The following is a 19071-nucleotide window of genomic DNA, read 5'->3' as shown; positions in this document are numbered from 1 at the left end:
AGTAAAGATTCCCGAAACTTGCCATGTTTATTATTTGATTCCTTTAGAACACAATGTAGTCAATCTGCACCGCTACATACTTTAGTACGCCATAGACGATGCCATCAAAATCCATGACGTCACAGCGACCAGGTGCGGGAATTTCAAGGAGGCGTCGCCACCCGTCGTTCGTTCTCGTGCTTTTTCTGGCTTACCAAGCGTCAAGGGTAATTTACTGATGCAGAAGAAATCATTTTTTTCTCTGGTGTCCCTTTAAAGAAGCCTGAAAGTAGCCCCGTTGCAGTGCAAGTCTCATACATACCTCGCTTCGACAGCGGCAATGCGTTGTATCGCTATACAGATTGAATTCTAACGCGTTACCGTCGAGTCATCGTGCAATGGTTTCTGCCTGAACATTGGCAACATTATTCGCATGGGTTATTTGTAGAATAAACTTGGTTAATGTTGCATTGTGCGCACCAAACAACAAAATCAATTTATTATACATATTACATGAAATGAAGCATCTATAAAAAAGGACTGACACATATGGGTTGCAGCAAGCGGCTGTCTCAAATTGCAATAAGGTAGAAATCTGGGCATTCTTCAAAGACCCATTCGTTGATAGAGCAGCATGCGAAGCCGCAATCCTCGGGCAACGGAGACGGTTGTGGAAATACTGTTGGAAAAAGTGTTGAATGTAAAACAGCTACAGCATTGTCGCGTCATTTTTCACTCCGTTTACTGGTTGTACCCATGGGCTTTGACAGGTCATGAACAAAAAGTACCGTTATTACACTCGCTTTACACTAACAAGGAAATTCTTTTCTTGCTTGCGGTTCAATGATTAAGCCCAACAGATGGCCTCTGCTACAGCCACATCTCCTGCGACTGCAATGCAATTACAACTTAGGCATCTGCACCACCACTCCAAATATTACAGAATTGTTGTTACTCGCTTTGAGGATACGTCCGATGGCAAAATAACTCATTCCTAATCGTGGATGGTCTAATTTGTCTAATCCATTAAATGAGGCATGACAGGTTTCAAATCATTGCTTCCTTAAGCTCCAGCTTTCTTCCTAAGCAGAAGTTAAAAATTAAATTACGGGGTTTTACGTGCCAAAACCACTTTCTGATTATGAGGCACGCCGTAGTGGAGGACTCCGGAAATTTCGACCACCTGAGGTTCATGAACGTGCACCTAAATCTAAGCACACGGGCGTTTTCGCATTTCGCCACCTTTGAAATGCGGCCGCCGTGGCCGGGATTCGATCCCGCGACCTCGTGCTCAGCTGCCCAACACCATCGTTGAACACTCCCATTCTCGCATTGTGGCACCTTCCTTTAAAGCACATCTGCGTGTAATCCTACACGCCGCATGTCGTACTACTTGCGTAGAGGAAAGCGGCGCAAACATTTCTGCAACAAAATTTATCTTTATTGGAAGCAGAAAAAGTACGCAATAACATCAGGCCTTCGGGAGCTGATAACCATCCAAGTACCCAGGGTAACAAAAAGTATATAACTCTGCTGACAATAATGGAATATTTGCTAAGCCTCACATTAAACGCAGTTTTCGCAGGAACTACCGCAAAGGATAAAAAATAAAACAAAGATGAACGTGGAACTCTTACTAAGAATACTTGGGGCTTACACCGATCCCATGTTCTGAGTATAATGTATCAAACACAGTGACACACACCGTCCTCCACAGAAATTACATATACTACGGTTGGCGATCGTTCACGCCGTGGATGAGGTGGCAAACAAAAGTGCCTGCACATCTGCCGGCAACGTTCAGTCAAACGCTACGTCGTCCAGCTGCAGGTAGCGCCTCACGTGACACCAGCACTCGCTGTTGAGGTCGTCCAGCTGCGCGCGTCCGTCCTCGCTCGGCCGACACGTGACCCGCTGCTTGACGACACCGGCCAGTCGCATGAACTCGTGCAGACCTTCGATGCTGCGAAACCGTTGTCGCACCCTGCGTGCTGCCTCTTCCTCGCCTATGGACAGCACTTCCGCAAGCTCGGCTACCAGCGCCGGATGACGGGACACTCGGTCCAGAGCAGCGGCGCAGAGCCTGTCAGGAGAGAAAGGGGATGTAATATGGCCCCATGGGCAGTATCGGCTTTCCGGTAATATTAACAATTCAGATGACAATGTAACGGTGTTTCTGAAAAGCCAAAAAAGCTTGTTTGAGACGCGAAACAAACCATTTTAGAAAATAAGGTTACAGCCACCTTCTCCGCTCAATTATTTTGGTTCCTTCAGTTGACATAAAGCACACAAAAAGCGACGAAGGGACTATATGTGCGTAGACCCCCTTATGTTACCATAAACTCCCACATTCAACAAAGGGGTTCTGCTTCTACAGCTCCTACCCCCTACGCACTCATGACAAGGAACATTGCAAACAAAAATGTCTGTAGACCTCGCCTCTTTACGTCGCTCACATGTCGAACTTCTCTTCCAATCGCTGGATATGACAGCAAGATATCGGCGCTGTTAACGTGACAGTAGAGTCGCTTTCAGTGAGGGTGGAAGCCGCTCACACAAAGTAGGCGCAATCAGAATGGACACGTCCTTTCATTGCTTTCCGAGCTACAAAAAAAAAAAAAAAATAACTTTTGCAACGCTCTTCGGTTCGCGCGTTCTTCTCTTAGCTCTTACGACTACCTTATTAACCAAGCCGAAATTCATACATACAATCAATACAATAGCGGCTATGGTGTTCCACTGCTAAGCACGAGGTCGCGGTATGAGATCACGGCGCTGGCGGCCACCTTTCGTTCGGGGAGAATTGCGGGAAAACGCCCGCATCACATGCGTTTGGGACCTTAACAATCTGGTGTTCAAGCGTGAGAGAGAAAAAATATATTTCAACCATCGAGGTCGTTGCTCTTGAGGTCGAGTGGGTGGTGTCCTTATTTCAGGACTACACTGGCCATGGCTGCTCGAAATTAATCAGGGGCCCCACACTATGGCGTGGCTCGCACTCAAGCCGTGATTTTTGCCCGTAAGACCCCCGAATTCAGTTCAGTTCAATATGCATACATTGTCGCACGAAAGAACTTCAGGTGCCGTAGTCAGTTTTGTTCCGTGTCGTTCTTCAATGACCGGTCCTCTTGGCGGTGTCCATCATGACGATTGGCCGGGCATCTGCTTTTTGGAACCTTTTGAGCGCAAAAAACTTCTTTTGAGGACACACGGGCCCAGTTCTACGGGCAACCAGTGTTTGCGTACGCTATGAGGCACAAGAGCCAGTAGTATCAGGAAAGATTTGCAGAGAAATAACGTGCAGTGTTGGGAAGTAGGGAGCATTCGTAGATGCGCCTACGCCCTTACACACGTTCTAACAGCGCTTGATTGGGCGCATGTGAGTGTGAATGCTTCTTAGTTGGGACAGCGCGCGGGGCTTCGTTTTGGTAGTCAGCCTCTGAAAGCACTACATTGACATAAGGCAACAAAACATGCTGGTGCGGTGACACCGATATCATACGACGGACATCAGGGGTGCGATCGTGTACGCGTTCCAAAATAGAATGGAGGCGGTCGGTTCCATCGAGCCGCACACGATTGGCCAACATGAACCATGAGGAACGCCATGACGTGAATTGTGACGTGAGCCATGACGTTTTGCTGCTGTCAATCATTCAGTGTCGTCTGCTATCGGACGAACGCAACGGAACAGATGCCGAGTCCGTCCGATTCGATAGAACGGATTAGAACGGCTACCAGACAGCTTGGATTAGATTAAAACGTAAGACCTTGGGAGAGTTAGCATCTTTCGCATCCGGTTCAATCCAATTCGGCACTCCCAACAGTTGGATGAAGTGGCGTTTGCTTTCTCTGCCGTGCCTTTTCGTGTCGCCTGTGCGGCTGCTGCAGTCGCGCAGAGACGATGACCCGAGGTAGATGATGCATTTGAAGAGTTGACGGAAGAAGAGTTCCGGCAGTATTTTCGTCTGTCCAAACGAGCAGTGCGTAGCTTGTGCGGCGAGCTGGATGCCAGCAAGCCCATGGCCTTTCCCCAGAAAGGAATGTGTTGTGCGCGCTGCGATTCTTCGGCACCGGAAGCTTCCAGACCAGCGTTGGTCGCGAGTAGCACATAGGCACGGCACAGTCGGCCGTGAAGAACACCATTCATGAGGTGAAGGAGGCCATCATTTCTGTGTCTGCCCGGAGAAAGCTGGTCGACTTTTCATTGACACCCGCTGCCAAGGATGAGGCAAAGGCGGCGTTTGCGCGATGCGGCGCCATTCCAGGCGTGCTCGCGTGCGTCGACGGCACATTGATCGCCATTATGAAGCCAGAGGGACTCAGCCCGGCCGACACGGCGAGCTTCATGTCGAGAAAGGGTTATTACGCCTTAAACGTCATGATCGTAAGTACCGTTGGAATGTTTTACTTCAAACTGTAGTCGCCATTTTTACGCGCCCATAGTAGCAATTGTTCAGTTTAATGCCCAAGCTGGGCATAACTAGTAACGTAACGATTAAAAGAGAACATGCGAGGAATTGTGTACCAGCTCGTTGAAGTCTGACATGTCAGCGGTAATGATGATTGCCATGTGTTTGTGTGCATAAGCCATCTGCCGTTCCAAAATTGTGCTTTCGTTCTGGCGTGCATACACGATGGAGTTGTGCATTTTGAAGGTATTAAGGAAAATAGGCAGTAGTCGTAGCAGAAATGGATACGCTATAGGAAAGATACGATGGAAGCATTTTGAACACGGAAGTACTTGCATCCATTGCATGGGCTGGCTTTGGCGTTTATGGGTGTTATTGCGCAATGTCGTGCCTGAAGTTTTCATTTAGTTATCAATTAGTGCAAGCCACACGCGTGCGCACAAAGGGGGGGGACGCATTGCCCTCCCCTCCAATGGCAAGCCCCTGTGCACGCCTATGGCTGAAACTGCATAGCCACTTGTACCAGCGTACATGTATTCTTTTCTGCATATTAATGGCAAAAAGGATTTCGAGCATATCTGCAGCGCTATTTTGTATTGCTCCCCATTGCAGGTGTGCGTCGCAGCACAATCCACTGCGTGCACGGCTAGCCGCATAACTGCAGCCTGGCGAGTATCTGCTTGGTTAGTATTCGTAATGCGTACCTTTAACTAGGGCAGAGCACTCAGCTGTCATTTTCCTGTAACAGGAGACTCAGGATATCCCCTCGAGCCATGGCTGCTTGTTCCAGTACCTGGCAGTCATGCCAGCACCACCTCCGAGGGTCACTACAACCGGGAGCACGCATTCATGCACAATGTTGTGGGGAGATGTATCGGGGTGTAGAAAAGCAAGTTCCGCTGCTTGCAGCACTTTCGGACACTGCTATACAGCCCCGATAGAGCAACGCGGATCATTTATGCATATGTTGCTCTCCATAACATTGCCTTGGACGCGGGCGACTGGACATTGGACGATTATTGTGCTGGAAGTGTCACCAGCTGAGGAGGCAGAGGAACCAGGAGACAGCCAGGTGCTGGCATCGCACGACATGTACCTCAGAGGAAGGCAGCAGCGCAGCGCCGTTGTGCCGTTGTCAACCTTTTCGGAAGGACACAGGAATGGTGACTTTTCATAATACAAAATTTATTTAAACAAATTGCAGTGCCTCTAGCCTATCACAGGGCTTTGTTTGCACAGTGGAAAATACATTAAAAATTTGTATACGCATCAAGTGCACCGCTATACGGACGGTCAATGTTCCAAATCGACGACTCCGACAGATTATGATAATTTAAACACAAACGAAGTAACGTTATACAAAGAATCCCTTAAAAAGAATGCCACAGCCACGGACTCAGAAACAATTGCACCCTCTTCACTATGCAAGAGTCGCCAAGGCTGCCACTTATTAACAGTAGTACTCGTGAAGCAGTCGTAAGGCAATGCTTCATGCCCCTTCATCTGTGAAGAACTGCATTTGCTGCTGCTCTCAAGCTAGAGTTGTTTTGTGCACTATGCACATCACAAAATGGTTATTTCCTCGCAAAACATTAAAAATACGATGGTACAACAGCTTGTATGTGTTGTGTGCATCCTATGATATGCCACTTTCTGTACATGTAGATGCACCAGTTGCTACTTTCTACTCAGTTGAGTTGAGTGGTTGTAGGCTCATGTCCGAACATGTGTTTGTTTTGCCATAGTTTGTGTTTACAGTAATGGGAAATTGGCACAAAGGATGGATGGATGTGTGTTGTTTAGTGGCGCAAGGGCCAGGTGTGGCCAAAGAGCGCCATGACTGATAATGTTGTGTTAAGCGCTGATTCGTGAGTGGCGATGGTGGGATGTAACACGGCTGTAAAGTGGCCTAAAATCAATCAGTGTCATGGAAGCGTAAAATAGTATATAGCATAAAATTATGATACTGATACATGTAGTAGTCTGTGGATATAGTACGCGTGATAAGTGATCCTGGAGCTAAAATGCAAAAAATATGTAAATAGCACTTATGCCTCCGGGGGGCCTTTGAGCCCAAAGGCTGGGAGGCAGGTGTTTTCTTTTATTGCACCTACCGAAGCAGAATCCTCTGTTAGAGGCTGTGCTACGGATTTCCTGGGGCTATAATATGAAAACTATGTACATCTTTTAAAAATCGAAACAGGGATTCATGTTTAAAGAGAGGTTCTATACCTATAATCATTTGAGGATGGAGTGGAATTAGCTGCCGATGTGGTAATGGAAAATGCTTTTTCCTATTAGCGTCTAATTGAGTGCATTGCAGCAGGTTGTGAAGCCCGGTAAGTGGCTCACCACATTTATCACACGTGGGTGCATCGCCACCGGACAAGAGGTATGCGTGTGTGCTGTATGTGTGTCCTATCCTGAGTCTGCAAAGTGTTACTTCTGTGTGGCGATTCTTTGATACCGGCGGCCAGTTGCCAAGATACGGCTTGATAACATGTAATTTATTTTCTGTCTCTTTATCCCACAAGCACTGCCAGAAAGCCCTTAGCTTTTTTCTTATTGAGGGCTTGAGGTCCATTACAGGGACAGTCGTGCAAGTGTTGGAAGCGTTCGCGTGGACGGATGTGGCTAGCTGGTCAGCCAACACGTTTCCCTCTATCTCTCGGTGCCCCGGCACCCAGCATACGACGATATGCTGCTTGGACTCATAGGTTGTGCATAATGCTGAGTAAAGAGATAGAATTACAGGGTTTTGATATTTCCTGACAGTTTTCAAAGTATTTACGACACTCAAAGAGTCTGTGTATATAACTGCCTTTGGGATATTAGATTCATTAATGTGTTTAACGGCAGCCAATATCGCGTAGCCCTCTGCTGTGAAAATACTTGTGTTCGGGTGCAGAACACCGGCATCCGAAAAGGATGGACCGACCGCTGCGTAAGACACGCCAGAATTACACTTCGATGCGTCTGTAAAGAATTTAGGACAGGAGTATTTGTGTTGTAATTCCAGGAAGTAAATTCGTATATGCGCGACAGGCGCGTGCTTTGTAACAGCTACGAAAGATGTATCACAGTCTATTGGTTGCCACTGCCACGGCGGGGGCAGTATAGCAGGGGACATAAGGTGGTATTCAAGCAGTGGAACCCTTGTTTTTTCAGCCATGTCTCTAACACGCATGGAGAAAGGCTGTGCCACTGTGGGCCGGTTGCGGAAAAGTTGACAACTGGACAAATCATTTATGATGTAATACGCGGGATGCTGACTGTTTCCGTTCACTCTAAGAAAATACATAAAAGACGAATATGTTCTCTGCAGATGTAGTGACCACTCATCCGATTCAACGTACAGGCTCCTTTCAAGTCAACACCTACGTAGCGACACCTGAAGATTGCAAGCGTGCCGTGATCCACGGGATAGACGCCGGGACCCCGGAAGAAGAATTGATGGAAAACCTGACACTGCGCACCCAGGGTGTAACCATACTGGGGGCCAGAATGCTGGGGAAGTCGAAAACAGCCCTTATTACCTTCGACGGACCCTTCATTCCCAGGATGGTCAACTGGTGGGGAGGCGAATACAAATGCCACCCATACTGACCGAAGAGGCAAGTGTGCTACAACTGCGGACAGCAAGGCCACAGATCTGACGTATGTCCGACGCCGGATGCCAAGGCCTGCAGGTAGTGCGGAGCACGGAACCCGCCGGAAGGACATCAATGCCTGCCAAAGCGCCTGGTATGTGGAGGCGACCATGCTACCGGGTCCAGGGACTGCAAGGAGCGCCTGAAGCAGTTCAAGAAGCTTCGCGGGCCGGCCTATGGCGGGCGGGAAAGCCGCCAAAAGAGCCGGAGCGGGCAGCAACAGCAGCATCGGAAGAGATGGCTCAGCTCAGAGGGTGACCAGAGCCAATCCCGCAACCAGAGCCAGGAGCGGAGGGGGAGTTCGCGGAGCCGTTCACGGAACAGTTCGCGAAGCCGATCACGGACCAACGCTCCCCAGTCTTCCGAAGGCATCAAGGGAGGCAAGCAACAGCCGCAGCAGCAGCGGCACCAGAAGAAGCAGAAGCCCAACAACAACATTAACAACGGCAAGGTGAGCTGGGATGCAGATCATGATGATGTGTTGTGTTTTGTGGCGCAAGGGCCAGGTTTGGCCAAAGAGCGCCATGACACGTGGTAATGTTGACGATGTACTATGGAAGATGTGACTTGGCTGTAAAGTGGCCTAAAAATATTAGCTGTAAAGTGCGTAAAATCTACGTGCTATAAAATTGTGGCGATGACTAATGACGAATACTATGAACAATAAAATCAATCGTAGAAGAATGATGAAAAATATAAAATATATAAGATGGTAAAATTACTTGGAGCACTGCTGCCTCGCCAGAGCCCTTGAAACACAAGGGCCTGGAGGCATGTGCTATACGAAATAGCTTTCACAGCGGCATCCTCTGGAGAGAGGAGACGCTATGAACGTATGGGGCTAATTACATGTAAAACAACATCTTTCAGATAACTTAGGACTGCGTTGGTGTCAAATAGTGGTTCGGGGCCGAGTAACATTACTGGATGAAGGGGGATCTGCTGCCGGTATGCTAGGGGAAAATGTTTCTTTCTCTCAGATTCGGCTGCCCGACACTCCAGGAGGACGTGGAGGACGGTCAGCCTCTCCCCGCACCTACCACAGGTTGGAGGATCATTTTCAGTGAGTAAAAAGTTATGTGTGCCAAATGTGTGTCCTATTCTGAGGCGACAGAATAGGACATCTGTTCGCCGTGCTTTTGTTACGGAGGGCCAAGAACCTAATTGTGGCTTTATCACGTGCAGTTTGTTGTTTACTTCTGCGTCCCACATACGTTGCCAATGGTTTCGCAGTTTCCTTCTTAAAAAAGGCTTGAGGTCTGTGACAGGAACCGAAGCGGTAGGATTAACTGTATGCAATGAAATTGATGTGGCCATCTGGTCTGCTAGAGCGTTACCCTCGATGCCCCTATGTCCAGGCACCCAACATACAATGACATGCTGGTTAGACATATACGCTCTACAGAGAATGGAATAGAGCTCAGTAATTACGGGGTTTCTGTGTTTACAGTGCGACTTCAAGGCTTTGACGACGCTTAGGGAGTCTGTAAATAAAATTGTTTTTTGAATATTTGATTTTCTGATATGTTTCACAGCCGACAATAGTGCATGGGCCTCAGCCGTAAATATACTTGTTTCAGGGTGCAGTACACCGGATTCCGAGAAGGACGGGCCAATGGCTGCGTAGGACACCCCGGCATGCGACTTAGAAGCGTCTGTGTAAAACTGTGTGCACGAGTACTTGTACTGGAGCTCCAAGAAATGCATTTTGATATGTGTCTCTGGCGCATGTTTAGTGACCTCTACAAAGGATGTGTCACACCCTATCAGCTGCCACTCCCAGGGCGGTACTAGCTTAGCTGGAGGCATTAGGCGTTGTTCGAGAACTGGGACATCCATTTCCGTGCTAAGTTCTCTTGCACGCAGTGAGAAAGGAAGTCTCATAGAGGGTCTGTTATGAAAAAGTGTTGCACACGTCAAGTCGTTAGCGATTGTGAAACACGGATGTTCCTTATTAGAGCGAACCTTGAGAAAATACGTTAAGCTGACGTTGGTTCGCTGAAGATGGCGTGGCCACTCATCCGCCTCTACATATAGACTTTCAACAGGGCTTGTCCTAAATGCGCCAGTGGCCAGACGGATACCCAGATGGTGTACGGGATCTAACATCTTAAGTGCGCTCGGTGCGGCAGAGTGGTATACTACGGCACCATAATCTAACCGTGATCGAACTAGGCTCCTGTAAATATTCAATAAACACTGTCTGTCGCTACCCCACGATGTGTGGGATAGTATTTTAAGTAAGTTCATTGTTCTAAGACATTTTTCTTTAAGATGTTTTAAGTGAGGAATGAAAGTGAGCCTGGAGTCAAGAATAATACCTAGGAATTTGTGTTCTTTGTTGACAGGAATTTGTTGTCCGCCCAGTTCTACACAAGGATCTGGGACCAGGCCTCTCTTTCTTGTGAAGAGAACACAAGAACTTTTGTGGGGGTTGACCTTAAATGCGTTTTGGTCTGCCCATTTGGAAACCTTGTTCAAGCCTTGCTGTACCTGTCTTTCGCATACTGTGAGGTTGCAGGATTTGAAGCCTATTTGTATATCGTCTACGTAAACAGAATAAAAATGGCTGGCGGTAATGAAGCACGAAGGCTGTTCATTTTCACGATAAAGAGTGTGCAACTAAGCACACCTCCTTGAGGTACACCATTTTCTTGTATGAAAGGTCGCGACAGTACATTGCCGATTTTCACGTGGAAGGTACGTTTGGACAGATAGCTTTCTATTATGTTTAGCATATTTCCACGGATGCCCATCCCCGACAAGTCTCGCAAGATCCCGTATCGCCACGTTGTGTCGTATGCCTTCTCCATATCGAGGAATATGGATAGGAAAAACTGTTTGTGTACAAATGCGTCACGGATGTTTGCTTCAATACGTACAAGGTGATCAGTTGTGGAGCGCCCTTCCCTGAAGCCACACTGATAAGGATCAAGTATTTTGTTCAGTTCAAGGAAATGGATGAGGCGCCAATTTATCATTTTTTCAAATACCTTACACATGCAACTTGTGAGGGCTATCGGGCGGTAGCTTGCCACTGAGGAAGGATCTTTGCCTTGTTTTAAAACAGGGACCACAATGGCTTCCTTCCATGCGGTTGGAAGGTACCCTGCATCCCAAATGGTGTTGAAAAGTGTGAGTAGTGTAACCTGCGTGTCATTATGTAAGTTTTTGAGCATTTCATACATGATTCTATCAGATCCTGGTGCGGAGCTGTTGCATACGCTCAAGGCAGCTCTTAATTCAGCAATACAAAAAGGACGGTTGTAAGGCTCATTCTCTCGACCTTTTCTTCTTAATGGCTTACGTTCTTCTGTTTCTTTGTATTTGAGAAAGGACTGTGTATAATTTGTTGGACTTGACACGCTCTCAAAATATTCCCCAAGTGAGTCTGCCTGGTCTTGCAGTGTATCGCCCTGTGTGTTCACCAGGGGGAGTAAATGTGTTTGCCGCCCTCTAATCCTATTAACTCTGTTCCAGGCTTTGGCCTCATCCCTAAACGAGTTAATACTCGATAAAAACTTATGCCAGCTTTCTCTTCTGGCCTGTCGGCGGGTTCTCCTACCTTGGGATTTTATTTTTTTAAAGTTGACAAGATTCTCAGCGGTGGGAGAAGCTCGCAGCAACCCCCACGCCTTGTTCTGATTCTTACGGGCGGTCCGACATTCGCTGTTCCACCACGGTACACGTCGTTTGCATGCCAGACCACTCGCTTCGGATATGCATTTTGATGCGGCATCTATCATGAATGATGTAAGATACTCTACAGCAGCATCAATTTCTAGAGAAGACATGTCGGCCCATGAGATGTTAGTGAGAGTTCGAAATTTCTCCCAGTCGGCTGTGTCTATCTTCCACCTAGGAGCTTGTGGAGGACATTCGTTTTCTTTAGATGTTCTTATCAGTATCGGAAAGTGGTCGCTCCCGTAAGGATTGTTCATAACTTCCCATTCGAGTTCAGGCAGTATACACGGGGAAACTAGGCTGAGGTCAATTGATGAAAATGTTCTGTTGGCGAGAGAATAATATGTGGGTGCCTTCTTATTCAGCAGGCATGCACCAGACGAGAAGAGGAACTGTTCAACAAGACGACCTCGCGCATCTATACGAGAGTCGCCCCACAGGGAGCTGTGCGCATTGAAGTCGCCAAGAACAACATAGGGTTCTGGCAGTTCATCTATAAAGGACTGAAATTCATGTTTAGTTAATTTGTAATGTGGGGGTATATAAAGCGAGCAAATAGTGATGAGTTTGTTTAGCAGAACAACTCGCACCGCCACTGCTTCAAGGGGCGTTCGAAGCTGTAAAGGTTGACATGCTATACTTTTATGTGTGAGAATCGCAACACCACCCGATGATGCGATGGCATCATCGCGATCTTTACGAAACGTAACATACGTACGGAGAAAGTTTGCGTGTCTGGATTTTAAATGTGTTTCCTGTAAACACAGCACTTTTGGATTATGTTTGTGGATGAGTTCTTGCAAATCATCAAGGTTTGTAAGGAGACCTCTAATGTTCCATTGAATGATTTGTGTATCCATATTTAAAATAAATTGGTGCTGTGTTTACGGAAACGGACGGGATGCCTTAGATTACAGAACCCTTTCGAGGCCCTGTAATAGGGGTTTTGTTCTTTCTGGAGCGTTCGAGGGAGCCTCGCCGCTCCTTAGGCGCTTGGTGCGCCTTGAGGATGATGATGATGATATGTGGTGTTTAATGGCGCAAGGGCCAGGTGTGGCCAAAGAGGGCCATGACAAGTGGTGATGTTGACGATGTATTATGGAGATGTGACTTGGCTGTAAACTGGCCTAAAAATTGCCGCTGTAAAGTGCGTAAAATCTACGTGCTATAAAATTATGGCGATGACTCATGACGAATACTTTGAACATTAAAATCCATCGTAAAAGAACGATGCAGAATAAAAGATATATGAGATAGTAAAATTACCTGGAGCACTGCTGCCTCACCGGAGCCCTTGAAACACAAGGGCCTAGAGGCGCGTGCTATACGAAAGAGCTATCACAGCGGCATCCTCTGAAGAGAGGACCCGCTACGAACACGTGGGGCTAAAAACATGCAAGACAACATCTTTCAGAAAACTTAGGACTGTGTTGGTGTCAAATAAAGGTTCTGGACCGAGTAGCATTACGGGATGTAGGGGGATGTGCTGCCGGTATGCTAGGGAAAAATGTTTTCTTCTTTCAGATTCGGCTGCCCGACACTCCAGGAGGACGTGGAAGACGGTCAGCCTCTCCCCGCATCTACCGCAGGTTGGAGGATCATTTTCAGTGAGTAGAAAGTTATGCGTGCCAAATGTGTGTCCTATTCTCAGGCGACAGAATAGGACATCTGTTCGCCGTGATTTTGTTACGGGGGGCCAAGAACCTAACTGTGGTTTTATCACGTGCAGTTTGTTATTTACTTCTGCGTCCCACATACGTTGCCAGTGGTTTCGCAGTTTTCTTCTTAAGAAAGGTTTCAGATCTGTGACAGGGACCGAAGCAGTAGGACTAACTGCATGCAATGAAATGGATGTGGCCATCTGGTCCGCTAGAACGTTACCCTCAATGCCCCTATGTCCGGGCACCCAGCATATAATGACATGCTGGTTAGACATATACGCTCTACAGAGAATGGAATAGAGCTCAGTTATTACGGGGTTTCTGTGTTTACAGTGTGACTTCAAGGCTTTTACGACACTTAGGGAGTCTGTAAATAAAATTGTCTTTTAAATATTTGATTTTCTGATATGTTTCACAGCCAACAATAGTGCATGCGCCTCAGCCGTAAATATACTTGTTTCAGGGTGCAGTACACCGGATTCCGAGAAGGATGGACCAATGGCTGCGTAGGACACCCCGGCATGCGACTTAGAAGCGTCTGTGTAAAACTCTGCGCATGAGTACTTGTGCTGGAGCTCCAAGAAATGCATTTTGATATGTGGCTCTGGCGCATGTTTAGTAACCTCTATAAAGGATGTGTCACACTCTATCAGCTGCCACTCCCAGGGTGGTACTAGCTTAGCTGGAGGCATTAAGCGTTGCTCGAGAACTGGGACATCCATTTCCGTGCAAAGTTCTCTTGCACGCAGTGAGAAAGGAAGTCTCATAGAGGGTCTGTTATGAAAAAGTGTTTCACACGTCAAGTCGTTAGCGGTTGTGAAACACGGATGTTCCTTATTAGAGCGAACCTTGAGAAAATATGTTAAGCTGATGTTTGTTCTTTGAAGATGGAGTGGCCACTCATCTGACTCTACATATAGGCTTTCAACAGGGCTTGTCCTAAATGCGCCAGTGGCCAAACGGATACCCAGATGGTGAACGGGGTCTAACATCTTAAGTGCGCTCGGTGCGGCAGAGTGATGTGCTACGGCACCATAATCTAACCGTGATCGAACAAGGCTCTTGTAAATATTCAACAAACACTGTCTGTCACTACCCCACGTTGTGTGGGACATTTTTCTTTCAGATGTTTTATGTGCGGAATGAAAGTAAGCCTGGAGTCAAGTATAACACCAAGAAATTTGTGATCTTTGTTTACAGGAATTTGTTGTCCGCCCAGTTCTACACAAGGATCTGGGACCAGGCCTCGCTTTCTTGTGAAGAGAACACAAGAACTTTTGTGGGGGTTGACTTTGAATCCGTTTTGGTCTGCCCACTTAGAAACCTTGTTCAAGCCTTGCTGTACCTGTCTTTCGCATACTGTGAGGTTGCAGGATTTGAAGCCTATTTGTATATCGTCTACGTATACGGAATAAAAAATGGCAGGTGGTAGTGAAGCACGTAGGGTGTTCATCTTAACGATAAAGAGAGTGCAGCTGAGCACGCTTCCCTGGGGTACACCAGTTTCCTGGGTAAAGGGACGTGACAGTGCATTGCCAACTTTTACACGGAAGGTACGATTGGACAAATAGCTTTCAATTATTTTCAACATATTTCCACAGATGCCCATTCCCGACAAATCTCGCAGGATCCCGTAACGCCATGTTGTATCATATGCCTTCTCCATATCAAGGAATATGGAGAGGAAGTACTGTTTGTGTACAAAGGCATCGCGAATATATCCTTCAATGCGCACAAGATGATCTGTTGTTGACCGCCCTTCTCGGAATCCACACTGATAAGGATCGAGCATTTTGTTGAGCTCAAGGAAATGTATAAGTCTGCGATTTATCATTTTTTCAAAAAGCTTACACAGACAATTAGTTAGAGCTATCGGACGGTAACTTGCCGCCAAGGAGGGGTCTTTCCCGTGCTTCAGAACAGGAACCACAATCGCTTCCTTCCATGTCGATGGGAGGTATCCGGAAGCCCAAATAGCGTTGAATAGTGTAAGTAGTGTAACTTGTGTGTCAGTATGTAGGTTTCTAATCATGTCATACATGACTCTGTCAGGTCCCGGTGCAGTGCTTTTGCATGTGTTCAAGGCAGCGTTCAACTCGGCAGTACTGAAAGGCCAGTTATACGGTTCATTCTGCCTGGATTTTCGAATGATTGGCTTACGTTCTATTATTTCTTTATGTTTAAGAAAGGACTGGGAATAATTGATTGAGCTTGACACACGTTCAAAGTGCTCCCCAAGTGAATCTGCCTGGTCTTGCAGGGTTTCGCCTTGCGTGTTTACCAAAGGGAGGGAGTATGTTTGTCGCCCTCTTATCCTAGTAACCCTGTTCCAGACTTTGGCCTCATCTGTATACGAGTTGATACCTGATAAAAATTTCTGCCAGCTCTCTCTTCTGGCCTGCCGACGGGTTCGCCTGCCTTGGGATTTTACTTTTTTAAAGTTTATGAGATTCTCCGCAGTGGGGGAGGCGTGTAGCAACCCCCACGCTTTGTTTTGTTTCTTACGAGCGATCCTACAATCCTCGTTCCACCACGGCACGCGCCGTTTACACCCCAAGCCATTTACTTGTGATATGCATTTAGATGCGGCATCTATTATGAAGGCTGTAAAATATTCCACAGCAGCATCAATTCCTAACGAGGACATGTCATCCCATGAAATACTGCTGAGAGTTCGGAATTTCTCCCAGTCAGCTGTATCAATCTTCCACTTAGGAGCCTGTGGTGTATATTCGTTCTTTTTAGGTGTTCGTAGCAGTATGGGGAAGTGGTCGCTTCCGTAAGGATCGTTTGTAACTTCCCATTCGAGTTCAGGCAGTAATGACGGGGAGACTAGGCTAAGATCTATTGAAGAAAAGGATTTGTTGGCAAGACAGTAATATGTGGGTTCTTTCTTATTCAGAATGCACGCACCAGAAGAGAAAAGGAATTGTTCAACAAGTCGTCCTCGCGCATCTATACGAGGGTCGCCCCACAGGTAATTGTGTGCATTAAAATCGCCAAGAACAACATAAGGCTCTGGCAATTCATCCATGAAGGACTGAAATTCGTGTTTAGTTAATTTGTAATGGGGGGGTATATAAAGCGAGCAGATAGTGATGAGTTTGTTTAGCAGAACAACTCGCACCGCCACTGCTTCAAGGGGCGTTTGTAGCTGTAAGGGCTGACAGGCTATACTTTTATGAGTGACAATCGCAACACCACCCGATGATGCGACGGCATCGCGATCTTTGCGAAACGTAACATACGTTCGGAGAAAGTTTGTGTTTTTAGATTTTAAGTGTGTTTCCTGTAAACACAGCACTTTTGGATTATATTTGTGGATTAGTTCTTGCAAATCATCAAGGTTTCTAAGGAGACCTCTCACGTTCCATTGTATGATTTGTGTATCCATATTTAATGTAAATTAGTGCTGTGTGTACGGAAACGGAAAGATGCCTTAGATTATAGAGCCCTTTCGAGGCCCTGTAATAGGTGTTTTGTTCTTTTTGAAGCGTTCGAGTGATTCTCGACGCTCCTTAGGCGCCTGGTGCGCCTTGAGGATAGGTGTGGTGTCCATTGCCTCTTGTGAGGCGCCGGACACGTGCTCTTGCGAGCGGGAAGTTTTCAGAGGGAGTCCCGCCTTGGAGGGCAAGACCCCTGCGCCCACCAGCCCGGAGGTCGATGGGGCTCCCAGAGGGATTTGGCTGCGCTGGCCGTTGCCAGCGCTGGAAGGGGCCTCGGAGGCGGGGGCAGCCTCGGCTGCGCCCACCTTCGGTGTCGGTGGCCCCGTCTGCTGGGTAGACGGAGCAGCGCTAGCTGCAACCGCCGCGGGGACAGATGGCGTAACTGCCGACTCACGGCTTGTGGGTCGGACAGCCGCCGGAGGCCGTTGTGACGCTGCCCCCTGACGCGCCACTTCGGCAAAGCTGGCCTTAGGAAGGTATGTTACCCGCCTGCGTGCCTCCTTGAATGAGATATTCTCTTTTACTTTGATTGTTACTATTTCTTTTTCTTTCTTCCAAGACGGGCATGACCGCGAGTATGCGGCATGCTCGCCATCACAATTTACACAGTGGAAAGAATTCTCACAGGCTTCAGAGGAGTGTTCATGCGCGCTGCATTTTGCACAAGTTTGGCGGCCTCGGCAGCTCTGCGAACTGTGGCCAAAACGCTGGCACTTGAAACATCGGAGGGGATTTGGCACGTACGGTCTTACACGGAGCTTGATGTACCCGGCCTCGATTGACTCGGGCAGGACACTTGAATTGAATGTCAGTATTAGGTGTTCTGTCGCAAGTTCTTTACCATCTCGCCTCATCTTAATTCTTTTGACATTTATAACATTTTGTTCACTGAAACCTTCCAAGAGCTCGGCCTCAGTGAGCTCCAGCAAATCATCGTCCGAGACAACGCCGCGGGAGGTATTCATTGTGCGGTGTGGGGTTACTACTACTTGAGTCTCCCCAAATGATACTAGCTGTGGCAGCTTCTCAAATTGCTTCTGGTCGCAGAGCTCCAAGAGGAGGTCACCGCTAGCCATCCTCGACACCTTATATCCTGGGCCAAAAACTTCGGTAAGAGACTTTGATACAAGGAACGGGGAGATTGTTCGTACTTGTTTAGCTGGTTTTTCTGCGTGGATGACATGGAAACGAGGAAAATTGTGGACTTGTCGTCCGAAAAACTGAAAAACTTCTTCGGTGCGCCCTCGTTTCTGAGGGCGATCAGGTAGCTTAGGAAAAGCGTGTTCCATAAGTAATGTTGGGTTTTCGGCCGCGATGCCGACCACCCACCATGGAGCCCTACAGGGGGACGTGACAGAAGTTCCTGCAAGGGAAACCCTGCCAACGCCAGCCGTACATCGCTGCTATAACCAAATACAGCATAACCAAGGCTGGCTAGCTACACAAGGTTAACCCTTGCCGCCGGGAAACTAGGAAGTGAGGAGAAATGATGAGAAGACAGGAAAGATGAAAAAGACGAGAGAGAAAGACGAAGAGTGGAGAGGAGGACAGGAAAAGGCGACTGCCGATTTCCCCCGGGTGGGTCAGTCCGGGGGTGCCGTCTACGTGAAGCAGAGGCCAAAGAGGTGTGTTGCCTCCGCCGGGGGGCCTTAAAGGTCCGAACACCCGGCATCGGCTCAACCTCCAGGATCCCCCTTTCCCCGGACACGGCTAAGCCGCGCACGGCTACACGCGGGAGGGTCCAACCCTCGTGTGCTCGGGTACGTGGTGGCGCAACACACCGCCTTGAGGATGGGTCTAGTGTCCATTGCCTCTTGTGAGGCGCCGGACACGTGCTCTTGCGAGCGGGAAGATTTCAGAGGGAGTCCCGCCTTGGAGGGCAAGACCCCTGCGCCCACCAGCCCGGAGGTCGATGGGGCTCCCAGAGGGATTTGGCTACGCCGGCCGTTCCCAGCGCATGAAGGTACCTCGGAAGTTGAGGCAGCCTCGGCTGCGCCCTCCTTCGGGGTCGATGGTTCCTTCTCCTCGGTTGACGGAGCAGCGCTAGCTGCAACCATCGCGGGGGCAGATGGCGTGACTGCCGACTCACTGCTTGTGGGTCGGACAGCCGCCGGAGGCCGTTGTGACGCTGCCCCCTGACGCGCCACTTCGGCAAAGCTTTTCTTTGGCAGGTATGCAACCCGCCTGCGTGCCTCCTTAAATGAGATATTTTCTTTCACTTTGGTCGTTACGATTTCCT

At 48.0% G+C, this 19071-nt stretch overlaps 1 protein-coding gene across 2 annotated transcripts in view; it reads right to left on the bottom strand.

The window, feature by feature from the left end:
* Window positions 1–454: 454 nt before the first annotated feature.
* The window catches only part of LOC126529183 (uncharacterized), a 100758-nt gene continuing 82141 nt past the window's right edge, over window positions 455–19071 (bottom strand). For both annotated transcript variants that reach the window (XM_050176782.2, XM_055069670.2), the window contains exon 3: window positions 455–2062. In XM_050176782.2, coding sequence (XP_050032739.1) covers window positions 1780–2062 — 283 coding nt within the window. In that variant the 3' untranslated portion in view covers window positions 455–1779. The remainder of the gene's footprint in view (window positions 2063–19071) is intronic.

This window comes from Dermacentor andersoni, chromosome 8 (genome assembly GCF_023375885.2).
Source record: "Dermacentor andersoni chromosome 8, qqDerAnde1_hic_scaffold, whole genome shotgun sequence".
Classification (NCBI taxonomy): Eukaryota; Metazoa; Arthropoda; class Arachnida; order Ixodida; family Ixodidae; genus Dermacentor; species Dermacentor andersoni.
The sequence above is the reverse complement of the archived record's forward strand: the minus strand, read 5'-3'. Positions and strand labels throughout refer to the sequence as shown.